This window comes from Dryobates pubescens, chromosome Z (assembly GCF_014839835.1).
Source record: "Dryobates pubescens isolate bDryPub1 chromosome Z, bDryPub1.pri, whole genome shotgun sequence".
NCBI lineage: Eukaryota > Metazoa > Chordata > Aves > Piciformes > Picidae > Dryobates > Dryobates pubescens.
In genome coordinates, this window is record NC_071657.1 from 87,669,704 (window position 1) to 87,682,906 (window position 13,203).

The 13,203-nt window shown below is 56.2% G+C and overlaps 1 protein-coding gene across 1 annotated transcript; it reads right to left on the reverse strand.

Annotated features, from left to right (window-relative positions):
- Positions 1 to 2,579: 2,579 nt before the first annotated feature.
- Positions 2,580 to 12,136, reverse strand: TMEM8B (transmembrane protein 8B). Its single transcript, XM_054178816.1, has 13 exons — positions 11,977 to 12,136; positions 9,275 to 9,464; positions 8,238 to 8,445; positions 7,961 to 8,094; positions 7,576 to 7,835; positions 6,998 to 7,344; positions 6,579 to 6,675; positions 6,264 to 6,387; positions 4,206 to 4,348; positions 3,828 to 4,006; positions 3,593 to 3,739; positions 3,402 to 3,518; positions 2,580 to 3,163 (listed from the first exon to the last, which is right to left on the reverse strand). Exons 1-13 carry the CDS (start codon positions 12,074 to 12,076, stop codon positions 2,828 to 2,830), a joined length of 2,382 nt encoding a protein of 793 aa, XP_054034791.1. The 5' UTR covers positions 12,077 to 12,136; the 3' UTR covers positions 2,580 to 2,827.
- Between the last annotated feature and the right edge of the window lie 1,067 nt (positions 12,137 to 13,203).

Below are 13,203 nucleotides of genomic sequence, written 5' to 3' on the forward strand. Positions count from 1 at the left end.
TGGTGCTGCGTACCCTGTGTGTACCACAGGAGAGATTGCCTTCACCATGTTTGATGCCAGGAGCACTGAGCAAAAACCTTTCAGTCATGCAAGACTGCATGTCCTGCACTTGCACAGCACTGGAATGCCATTGAGATGTGCCAGACTCCTGGGTAGAGAGATTTCTGCACTGCTGGGCCTGGAGGGTGAAGTGAGGAGGGGGATTCCCATCTTCCAGCAGGCAGCACACAGGTCCCAGGGGATTAGCTGGGCTATCAGAGAATGCTTGGATCACCTCCAGTTTGGCTGAGCTCCCTCCCCAGCAGTACTATCAGCTGCCTGGCCTGTCCTTGAGATGAAAAATGCAGTCACAGTTTTAATTAAAATGAGAGTGAGTGCTGAGCCATCCCAGCAGACTGGAGAAGCAGAGTCCAGCAGAGCCACTCTGTGGCTCCTCTGGGCTTCCCTGGGGAGCTCTACCAGATAAAACCCCTGCACACCTCTGCCAGAACCCCTCAGGGATCCAGTGATCCAGTCCTGCATGTGCCTGCAAGCTATCTCCCATGGGGAATGCACATCCCACCACAGGCTCACTAGGATATGGTATTTTAGGGTCTACAGAAACTTAGCCCTACAGCAGTGAGCCGGGGAATGAGGGAGAAGTAAGAATGTTTCATGGAGTACAGACATCTCCATGAAACTGGGGTCTGTTTGAGCAGGACCACCCACTGGGCTGGTGTGCACACCAGAGTGGCACAAGCTGCATGGTCAGTGTGCACCACGCTCCAGTATGTTCTGAAAGCTGAGCTCCTTATTCTCCAGGGCCTGCTGCTGCTGTGGGGATGCAATTTGCCTTGGTAAATTGAGTAACATTTTTAATTAAAAAATCAAGCCTTAATCAGCCACCTGGCTGGACCAGACATGGCATTCTGCATGGCAGAGAAAGGGATGGAGGGTGAGCTTCTGGAGGAAGAAAAGCAGCCCAGCCCCCTTGCAAGGCTCCTTCCCTGCCCCCCAGGGCTGCCTGAACACCTCCACACCAGGGTGGCTCCTTGGGCATCATCCCCCACAAAGCCTGAAGACACAGATCACAAAGCCCTGAGCCTACCACCACCGCTATGGCTCTTCTTCTGCTCTGCCCACCCAATTCCTGCTGCCCCCTGCAGCCACCCCTGCAGCCCCTTGAGCCCACCCTGCTCTGGCTAGCTGCAACACAGCTCTCAAGCAGCAGGTTTAATTAGATTGCAATCCTATTATATAGCTGCCTGCCCACCCACAGCTGCTAATCGTGTTAGGCATCCAGTAAATCTCCCTGTGCAGGGCTCTGTACTCACAGTACAGGGAGGAGGGCTGCTGGTGGGTGGGCTCTGCTGAGCCAGGATGTGACCTCTGGGATGCAGAGTATTGCTTAAGGACTCACCCCTGAAGAACTCTGGGGGGTCAGGAAGAGCTCAGGGGGCTGGAGCAGTCGCCAGAGCTGTAAGAAGGGACAGCAGGGTTCCCTTCACTCTAATTCATCTTGCCCACTCTGAGCTGCAGTGGAAACGTGCTGTCCTTGAGCCACACACACAGCCCGGGTGTTTGCCACCATGTAACAGTCACCACTGGCTCCAGTGGGTGCTAAGCCCAAGGGTCTGACAAGGAATGTGCTTAGACAGGGTTGTCCTAGACAGATATGGGGGTACAGTCCATGCAATGCCCCCTCTCATTGATGCTCAGTGCTATGCAGACTTAGGGCAGCTGCTCATGGAGGGTGGCAACAGAAAGGACACAAGATCACTGCTGCACAAAGGGAGGCACAAAGGGAAGCTGCTCTGGACATTGGAGTGGTATCAACAGGCTGTGGGAATGTGTCCTTTGCAGGCAGTGCTCTCTCAGACCCATGCATCTCCTTGACAGGCAGCACCAACACTGCTCCCCAGTGGCAGCTACCCCAGGGCTATGGGCTCCAAGCAGTCCTACTGGCTTGCAAGGGCAACCTGGCTGCCCTGGCACAGCACAGGTGCCTGTGAGTGAGGCATTACAGCCATCCAGTGACAGCATAGTGCTACAGCAAAATTGTCCCAGCTCTGCAGCCTGCCCTGCTGTAAGCCGAAGGACTGCAGCTCTTGGCCCCTCACTACCTAGCCACCTTGCTCCATGCTGGAGCCATGCCAGCCCCTGAGCAGGCCACCACAAAGTAGCAGTTCTTGCTACAAATCCCAGAATGAGAGCCAGATACTCTTGCTCTTCACCTCTGCACCTTGCCATGTCCTCTGGACACTTCAATGGTCCTGCAAAAGGAGAAGCATGGCCCCAGCTCATTACAATAGAATAGAATAGAATAGAATAGAATAGAATAGAATAGAATAGAATAGAATAGAATAGAATAGAATAGAATAGAATAGAATAGAATAGAATTAACCAGGTTGGGAGGGCTTTGAGATCATCGAGTCCAATATTGTCTAATCAACTAAACCATGGCACCAAGTGCCTCATCCAGTCTCTTCCTTAACACGTCCAGTGATGGTGACTCCACCACCTCCCTGGGCAGCCCATTCCAATGGCCAATCACTTTTTCTGTGAAGAACTTCTTCCTAACATCCAGCCTAAACATCCCCTGGCACAGAGACTCCGTACTTGGCGCACCCTCCATACTTGAGCTCTATCAGCTCTGCTGGACTGAGCCACAGTGACTCCAGAAGACAAGATCAATCAGGTTGTAATTGCAAGAACAGGACAGTGTGGGCAGTTGTGTGCCCATCAAGAGAGTCCTCATGCTCTCAGGAACGGGTGACTGGCAAAAAGAGCAGATGCTGCCTCCAGGAGGTGGCTGTCCACGCCAGAGAAGTCCAGGCTGCTGTTGGCATCAGCTTGTACAAATGCTGTTGATGGAGGCCACAGCTGGGTCCACGAGCCCCAGCTCCTCTTGTTCATTAACACAGAGCTGGTACCCACAGCCCTTGTGCTGGGGCAATGGCCCCAGGCGCCCGCTGGGCTTGGCACGGGGTGGCAGCAAGAAGCCCACACTGCCAGCAATGAGCAGGTGCCAGATGCTGTGGATGTAGAAGTAGTTCTCCTCTGTCTCCACAAAGGCGTAGAGCAACACGGCAGCGGCCGCAATCATTGCTCCTGGGCACAGGTAGAAAGCCCAGCGCTTCCACGTCGGGGGATAGCAGTGACGGCGACGGATGGTGCGAGCTGTCTGCAGGGGGGAAAGCGGGTGGCTGGGAGAGGCATTCCCGGCAGGGACGGGCACAGCCCCTGTGTCACAGTGCCCATACCCCAGGAGCTCAGGAGAGGGATTCATGGAGAAAGGTGAAGGCAGCAGAAGAGACATGCTGGCAGGAGGGTAGGGCTAGATTGATTGGGCAGGGTGCTGAGCACAGCCAGGACAGGGACATAGGAGGATGGGGTATAGCAGGACAGGGACATCTCCTTACCCAGGCAATGGCCATGATCCCTAAGGCAAAGAGGCTGGGCCCCAGTAGGTTCCAGAGCCCGTGGCGGTCCATCTGCAGAGCCATAGAAAGCAGCATGGCCCCCAGCAGGTACAGCACCTGTGGGGCAGTGGGGCACCCATCAGGATAGGGCCCCTCTGTGCCCACTCCTCACGCCCCCTCCCCGCACTTGCCTGCTTGACCACAGGCTGGAGCCGGGCCATGGCAATGACAGTGACCCAAACAGACATGAGGGACCCCAGGAAGTCACAGAACTGCAGCACATCGTACTCCATGATGCAGAACACCACAATGCCTGGCTGATCACAAGCGTGGTAAAACTAGGGTAGGGAGGAAAGGGTGTGAGATCTGCCCCACACAGCCCTGGCCCCTTGGCTGCTTGCCCGGCCACCCCAACTCCATGCTCACAGTGGAGAAGAACATGGTGAAGATGTAGACAGCAGCTTCCAGGAGATAGTGGCTGCGGATGGCAATGGCCACAGGAGGCACGAACATGACATTGCTGAGGCACAACAGCAGTGTGGAGAGTAGCTGGAAGCCATAGGAGAAAGCCTCGGCGTTGTCTGTGCAACCCCAGCCGTTCCAGCCTGTGGCCAAGAAGAGCGTCCATCACCCCTGCAGCATTTGCAGGGGCTATGGGGGTAGCAGGGAAGCCCCTTTCCAGTGCCCTGTGGCAAGCTGATGCAAGGGGACGAATGGGGTTCACAAGCCCCAGAGAGGATGGGAGGATTCTAGGCAGACCCCTGGGGTGCAGTGGACACTAGTGGTGCCTGGGATAGCTCTCACCAGCTTTGCACTCGCAGGCAGCATACAGGTAGTTGTTGGTGCGCAGCAGCTTGCACTGGCCGTACATGCCACAGTCATTGATACAGGGAGAGAGGTAGGCACGCAGGTACACCTCAGCTGTCACGTTGGCACAGGGCCCAAACCTGCCATGCAGGAAAAGAGGGTTAGCCCACACCCTGCACCCCTCAAGCAGCTCCTGCCTTCACCAGAGTCACTTATCGTGCGCAGACTCAACAGGTGAGAGGACACCCAGGGCCTGGGCAAGTATGGAAATGAACAGCTTTGGTGCTTTGTATGGCAGCTAAGAGCTGGTCCCCAGGGATCTTGTGTGCTACAATTGTCTGTGCCATGCTGGGCAGGCAGAGGGAACATGGCCACACTTGGACCTGTTTAGCCTTTAACAACACGCTCGGCTGGCTCCTTTGTCATTTGTGTTTTGCTGTGCAAACATGACCGACTACGGCTGGCAACAGCATGAACTAGAAACCCAGCAGAGCAGTCAGAGCAGGCACAGTTGCCCCACACCACCCATGCACAGAAGGCTGGGCACATCAGGACCTCAGCAGCCCCAGCATGAAGGAGCACAGAGAGGCCCATGACCTGACCGCACTCACCAACTGCTGCCTGTGCACATGCAGGCACACCAACATGTGCAAACATGCGTATGGCACCGCGCACACAGGTACAGTGAATGTCTGCTTGTGTGGCTATTGTTGCCGTGCATGCTCAGACAGAAAAATCTGCACATAGACACATGCAGAACACACACAGCCCTGTCTGCTTGCACAAACTGAAACACACCATCCCCACGCAGGCACCGAGCCCCCAGGGCTGCGTGTACGCAAGCAGTGAACTCGCACACAGCGCCACCTGCTCGGCACGGCCGCACATAGGATCTTGCAGGCACATGCACACAAACCCTGTTCTTCCCCAGGCCTCTCAGGCAGATACACAGGCCAGAAGCAGCGCCACAGAAAAAGGACCAATCCCTGAAGATGCTGAGGACAGTAGGGACACATCAGCCTAACCAGAGCTGACCCCCTGACCACAGCTAAGTCCTGTCCTCACAGTGGGAGCCCAGTCCCCTGCTGGACACTGAAAATACAGAGAATACAGAACTAACCAGGTTGAAAAAGACCTTCAAGATCATCGAGTCCAACCTATCATCCAACACCATCTAAGCAACTAAACTATGGCACCAAGTCCCTCATCCAGTCTCTTCCTAAATACCTCCAGTGATGGTGACTCCACCACCTCACTGGACAGCACATTCCAGCGGCCAATCACTCTTTCTGTGAAGAACTTCTTCCTAACATCCAGCCTAAACCTCCCCTGGTGCAGCTTGAGACTGTGTCCTCTTGTTCTGGGGCTGGTTGCCTGGGAGAAGAGACCAACCCCCACCTGCCTACAACCTCCCTTCATGTAGTTGTAGTTGTAAGGTCTCCCCTGAGCCTCCTCTTCTCCAGGCTAAGCAACCCCAGCTCCCTCAACCTCTCCTCATAGGGTTTGTGTTCCAAACCCCTCCCCAACTTTGTTGCCCCTCTCTGGACACGTTCCAGCAACTCAACATCTTTCCTAAACTGAGGGGCCCAGAATTGGGCACCATACTCAAGGTGTGGCCTAACCATTGCTGAGTCCAGGGGCAGAATGACCTCCCTGCTCCTGATGGCCACACTATTCCTGACACAGGCCAAGATGCCATTGGCCTTCTTGGCCACCTGGACACACTTGTGGTTCATGTTCAGCAGTGTACACAGCACTGGTACAGATGGGCACTTCATCAGAGATGGGAAGGCACCAACAGATGCACAGTTTTCACAAGCTGACAGGCATTTCCTAACCATGAGACAGAGGGGAGGGCAACAGGGACCCTGTTTGCAGAGCCATCCCTGCCCACGCATGCAGGCACTCACATGGTGACAGAGCTTGCAAAGCCACATGCACACGTGTGTGGTGACATGAAGTGCAGGTGACAGACCCACAGTGCCCATGGATGTAGGCCATGCTGGCGACATCCCCTCCGTGCCTGCAGAAAGGGGACCTGCTCAGGGGTCTTACCCATGCTGTGTGGCACAGAGTGAGCGCAGGCTCAGGTACCAGCTGCCCGTCTGGGGGTAGGGGATCCGCAGGCGGCTGAGGCTGGCCGTGGTGTTAACCGAGAGCAGGAAGCCTGCCAGGTGCTCTGTGGGCCAGGAGAGCTCCAGGTGAGCAGGTCAGGCAGGGAGCCTGGGACAGGGACAGAGCACCCTGTGCCAGGCTTCAGGGCCAGATGCCCCACAATCTCTGCCATCTCACAGCCAGCTTGCCATACACATCAAAGGGTGTGACCCCCCTCACAGCCACAGCAGGGTGGACATGCACAACCCAGCCTACCTGTCTCGCAGGTGACTGATGCATTGTCACCAGAGGTCAGTGGGACTTCATGGTTCAGACATCCGAAGACTGTCACATTCTCACCACACAGGGAGCTCTGACAGCAGAAGAGGAGATGGCTCAAAACCAGTGCCAGGGATGTCCCTGCTTTGACAGCACACAGATCACAGTACACCACCTACTAGTGCCCTAACCCACTGCCCATCACCCCAAACCACCTCAAATCCAGGCCTTTTTCTTGCCCTTGGAGCACCCTAATCTGTGCTCCATCACCCAAGAGCTCCCAAACCATGGTATCTGACCCAAGGAGCACCCCAAATCCTGTTCCTTGTCCTGCTGCAGACTTGGCATGACTCATCTCCCTGCTCGTCCACCTCAGGATGCCCAGCCCCATCTGGGGCACAGTGTGGCCACCTCACCACGTTGAGCCGCAGCTCCAAGTTGAGCACCCCACCACTGTCCAGCACTGGTAGGAGGTTGATGACGAAGACAGCAGGGCGGTCCGGCGGTACAGACACATTGGGCCCAAAGAAGATGTAGAAGTGGACGGAGAAGGTGTCCAGCTCATTGCGCAGTGTGGGCCGGATCGGCCAGCACCGCTCACCACTGGGGGAGGTGACGGAGACCAGGTGCTTCGTGACGTTAGGGCTGGTGGGCGGGCTGTCTCCCAATGCCAGCCCGCCTGCAGAACCAAAGGAGTGGGGCATGTTCATGGAGGCGCTGGAAGGCAGGAAGGGTGGTCGGGCCAGGCTGGGTTGAGAGCAATCTGAAGGGCAGAAATGTCAGCATGGGCACCACAAAGCTCTTCTTTTCTTAGTTCCCACCTACCCTTCTAGTCCACCACTTACCTCCATCTGCACCCATCCCCGTACAGCTGGGTATAACCCTGTGCCCAGCTGGGGACAGACCCTGTGGATGTCCTTTACATCCCCCACATCAGTCACCCAAACAGAGTCAAGACCATTCCCCCCACCCATACCTCCCCACGCACCCTTACCTGTGAGCTGCACAGTGACCTGGAAGGAGACAGTGCTCAGCACCCCAGGGTGTTTCTCTACTAGCACGTAGTACCAGTGCTGCCAGAAGGGCAGATCCAACACCAGCTGACAGGGAGTGTGCTCCCGGCAGTCCAGTGCTGTGGAGTTGTGCAGGGGCGGAGCCTTGGCCCGCACACGCAGCCAGAGTGGGCAGCCCTCGGCCCCATGGCACCGCAGCACCTCCACCAGCACTTGTGATGTGTAGCTGGGCACAAACACCCTGTGGAACAGTGGTGTCAGGTTCAGCATTGACCAGCAGGGAGGGGGAGGCAAGCCCAAGGGATGGGGCACCCTCAGCTCCCCACCCTTGGGATGCCCCTCCTTATAAGACCCTACCACACTCACTTGTAGAGGCAGGAGCGGTTGTGGGGGGCCATGCTTTGCTCAGTGACATGACCAGGGTAGATTACAGCAATATTCACCAGGCGCTGCACAATGAGCTGCGGCTGGAAGAGATACTGGCACTCCTCGTAGAGCCCCTGCACCAGCAGGATAGTCAGCATGGGGCAGGAGGCACATGGCACTGTTCCCACCTGGGGCACCTGCCACAGGTACAGCCAGGCCAGAACAGTCAGACCCCAGGGTGAGCCCTGCCACCCTATGGTCCCCCCAAGCCCTTCACCTTGACAGAAATCTTGCCCTCATCTTTGGGCAGGTGGGCAGCCAGGAACCAGTCCCCAGGTAATGGGCTGGTGACATTGAACACTCCTGTGGTGCGGTTGGGCAGGGTCCAGGTGAGAGTCAGTGCAAAGGAGCCAGGGACAGCCGTGTCCCTGGGGAAGTGCGTGTGTAGAGGGTTAATAACAGAGGGAGCCCCTGAGCGAAAATACCTGCAGGAGAGAGAGCAGTTAGCAGGGCACAGTCTGGGCGTCATGGCCGGGCTGGCAAGCCCTATGCTTACAGGTATGTTTTTCATTCTATTAGGAAGCTCAGGGATGTCACAGGAGGACATCTATAAGCTGGAGAGTCTGAGTTTCCATGGGTCACCACCAGTGTTGTAGCAGAACTATTCATGTATGAGATGCACAGAAGAGTGGAGCCTGCAATGCTCCTGGGAAGATGAATCATAGGGAGTGAGTGTGTGTGTGTGTACACATGTGTGTACCTGGGCACACATACACTTACATGCATGCGGGAAGCCTGCCACATGGAAGAAGGCTGAGAGAACTGAGTTTGCTCAGACTTGAGAAAAGAAGATTTAAGGGAGACCTTATCACCATGTTCCACTATTTAAAGGGTGGCTACAAAGCATATGGAGATTCTCTCTTTCAAAGGAGTCACATGGAAAAGAGATGAGCTAATGGGTAGAGTCTCATGGGAAGATTCTCTCTGGAAGCAAGAGAATTTTTCACAGTGGGAGCAATCAGCCATTGGTATAATGTCCCCAGGGAAGTGATGGAGTCCCCAGTATTGGACACTTAAGATTCATCTGGACAGGATGCTGGGCCATCTTGCCTCAACTGTGATTTTGCCAAAGAAAGTTGGACCAGATGATCCTTGAGGTCCTTTCCAATCTGGTGTTTTATGATTCCATGCACATGTGTGCATGCAACCAAGAAGTAAACAAGAGCTAGTAGGCTCCGGGGCAAGTCCAGGAAAGGGGCTGTGGGGGCAGGCAGAAACAGGCAGGAAGGAAACAGGGGCATGCTGTTTACTCACACAGTGATGCTACGGTCTGGGCACTGGTCACCAAAGGTGCCACCCTGTTCCTTGAAGGTGATGAGGTTCCAGACAGCGATGACTGTGTCCTCAGGGATGTGGAAGTGGAAGAGCTCGATGCTGGCAAAGGAGCGGAAGGGGCTGAGCTTGCGAGGTGTGCGGGTGAAGTAGTCAGTCACAAAGAGCCCATCTGCAGAGAAGATCCAAGGGGCTTTCAGCGTGATGGAGTGCTGAGAGTGTGGACGCAGGAGGAGCAAGGATGACACCATTTCAGTGAGTCCCAGATGCATCTCCCAGTCCTGACACAGTTTGCATTGTACCTGGTTCAGTATTTCCTTGAGCCCAGTTATTTTAGCTGTGGGCACTCATCATCTGAAGCCTGAGGAGCCCTCAGCCCTAGATGCTCAGGCACTGTTCAGCCCATCTCTTTCAACTCATTGTCCTCTTCAACAAGGAATTGTCATTCCTCGTTGCTTCAGCTCTGCTGAAGCTCCTACAGGCACATAGATCCCCCCTTCTCTGTCTGCTGAGGAGGCTCAGCAAAAGTGCACTGTAAACTGAAGAGTCCCAACCATGAGCCATGAGAAGGGAGAGCAAGCAGTGTACTTACTGCACAGCTTCCCAGCTCTCCCAGGGTTTACAGAGGAGGAATGTTGCACATATGTGTGCATGCATGCACACATGGGTGCTGTCTGCATGCATGTTGGGGTGTGTTCATAGCCATGTGCATGGCTGTGCACAGCCCTGTGTGTGCAAGACACTTTCTGCAAGTCCATAGCATGTATTAGGGCAAATTCCCCCTGTCCAAATATCTGATAGTCTGATATCCAGGGCTTTCCAATAGCCCCAGTAGCAGAGAGGCAGACACTTCCCTGACACAGTAGAGACAACGGAGACCTTGTCTCCAGACAACAACTGTAACTCCACACTACCACTGTCACACTTCCCCAGTGCCAACCGGGGAGACCCATCCATTATTCCCCAAAGATGCACTAAGGATGAAATGCATCTCCACATAAGCTGCTGACAAGTTGGATGCCATCAGAGAATGGGTTGGGAGCATGTCTATGCCTAAGAGCCCTTGTGCAGTGGGGAGTAAGATAGCTGAGAAGAAGGGCTGCTTTGCACAGCATGTGCCCAGCTGAGAGTGCAGGCACATGCTTGTGTGCATGTGTGTTTTTGCTGCATGTGTGCAGCCCCAGTCGGCTGTAACACTGCCATGCTGCTCCCTTGTCTGGAACAAAGGCAGCTCCCCCTCCCCTTCATTTCAAGATGATACAAGTCAGGTATGAATGATGTGCCTCAATGCAAGAAACTGATATCAAGTCCAGTGCTAGTGTTCCCACCCTGAACCACCAGGCCATTCCTCAGCTCCCCTCTCCACATGGGGACAGTGACCTGGCAGGATATTCTAGGGAAGAAAAGTTGTGGGATACAACTCTAGGAGGTGGCACGGGGGGTAGGATTCAGAGCTTCCTGGTCCCAGTGCAGTTCCTTCCACTCCTACTCGTCCAGGGCATATTGTCAGTCTGAAGTGACATGGTGGAATGGCCAGAGCATGGAAGGGTTGCTGGAGATCAGAGCAAGTTTTCCGCCCATGAAAGGTGAGGAGAAGGAGGAGAGCAAGTGTTCCTCTGCCTCAGGCCAGAGGCCGAAGTCGTGGGAAACCTCACCAGGGGGGAACAGTCCCCCAGGTTGAGATCGCCGATCAGCACCGCCAACAGCTCCCGGTATCTGAGGCCAGCACCGCGGACAGCTCCCGCCGCCCCCCTCCCCGCTGCCCCATCACGGCCCCCGCCCCGCGGCACCGGTAGCCACCTGCTAGGATGTGCCCCTCCACAGACAATGCCCCCTCCAAGCCCCTGGGTACCCCTTCGTATCCAGACCCCCAAGCCGACTCCACGTGCCCCACAGCACGCTCATCGTCTCACACGGTCCCGCCTGTACAACCCGATGCTTCACTACGCTCACATCCCCCTCTTTGCAAGCTGCCCACCCCCAGTGCCCCTCCTGGCACATACCACAGCTCCCCACTGCACATTTATCTTCATGCCCTGCTTCATGGCCACCCCATACCGCACAGCGTGCCTGTCACCATCCCCCACTGGGCACACATCCTTGTGCTTCATCACTGATACCCTCTGCAAACGCATCTCTGTCCCGTCGCACCCACCTCGTGCTGTATTGCCCACGCACCTTCTGCCCCATGGCACACACACCCTGCCCTCAACTGGCACGCCTCCATGCCCTGTTGCATACCTGCCTCAAACCCCACTGGATTCACACCCCATTCCTTGTTGCACAGACTTACCATGTGCATTCTGCGTCCCACAGCAAGCAAACGCTGTGCCCCACTGTACACTCCGCTGTTCTCCATTCCCACCTCCCACCCCGTTGCGTGCACACCCCACATCTCATTGCTTTTGCTTTTCACACCCCTCACAAGCTCATTCTCCTGCCTCACCTGTGCCTCACTGCACAGCCCGCCATGCCCCACAGCAGGCAGGCTTCCTACCCACTGCACACACCCACCCCACGGCACACGCTCCTCACGCCCCGTTACCTCATTCCCGTTACCTATGCCCTCCTTAATGTGCCCTCCCGTGCCCCTCGCCGCACGCACCCACTCCCGAACTCAGTTCTGTGCCCCCATCTCGTCTGCGCCCCACACCCGCCCCACTCCCCTGCCCTGCGGCACTCACCGGCGGGCAGCGGCAGGAAGAGGAGCGGCAGGAGCAGGAGGCGGAGGGGGGGGACAAGCCGCCGCCGCTGCCCGCCACCCCCGCCTCCTCGCCGGCCCATGCCGCCGCGACGGCTGCCGTGGGGCGCGCGACCCCAGCAGCCCCGTCGCGCACCGGCGATCATGACGTCACCCGCCCCGCCCCACCCGGGGCCGCCCCCGCGCGACCATTGGCCTCCACGCTCGCCGATGGCAGCGCCCCGCCTCCCCGAGCGACCCGGTCCCGCCGGGACGGCCCTGCAGCTCCTGCGAGCACCGGGTGGCAGGCGCATAGGTGAAGAAGGGGAGAGGGGCCTAGGACTGAGCACAGGATGGGGACAGGAACGCCGTGCTAGGGTCGGGGACACGGAGCTAAGGAGATATGAGGCCGGGGACAGGGACATGAGACTGAGAACGGGAACAATGACGGCAGACATGGATACGGGACTAAAGAACAGGGACATGGGCTCAGGACGGGAGTCTGGAGCTGGGGACAGGAGTCTGGAGCCTTGAGATAGGGACACAGGCGGGCAACAATGGCATGGGGCTGATGACATAGTTCCAACCTAGTAATGGGGACACAGGGCTGAGGACAGGGACACCAGGCTGGGGTCAGGGATGCAGTCTGAGATCAGAGGTATGGGGCTGGAGTTGGAGTGACATGCACTGGGGCTGGGGACAAGAATATAGACTGCAGGAAGGGACCTAGGGCTACATCTGTGGACAAGGATAAAGGCTAGGGGGACAGGGGCACAAGCTGAGGTCAGAGACATAGAGGTGGGGTGCAGGGAACACGGAACTGGGATGCAAGTGATGATGGGAACAAGCTAGAGGGGAAACACAGGTGAAAGGGGACATGAGGCTGGGACACAGATGCCATGGGGATGGTACGTAGAGGGACAAGGGTGCTACAACGCTTGGGGCAAACAGGTTATCCTAGGGAGAGAGGATGGGCGGCAGTAGCAGTACTTATGAGGGCCGGGGAGGGTTACCAATAGGTAATGAGGTACCAATGTGTAATGAGGTTCGAGTGGTTTTCTGACAGTGATTACTATAATAAATTATAATATTTTTCTTTCAAAGGCAGTGTCCAGAAAGGAGAGTCTGGTCATCATCTGTCCTTCTACAAATGTATTAACAGCAAGAGGAGTGGCAAGGACAACCTCCACTCCTTGGTGGATGCAGAGGGGAACATAGTAACAAAAGATGA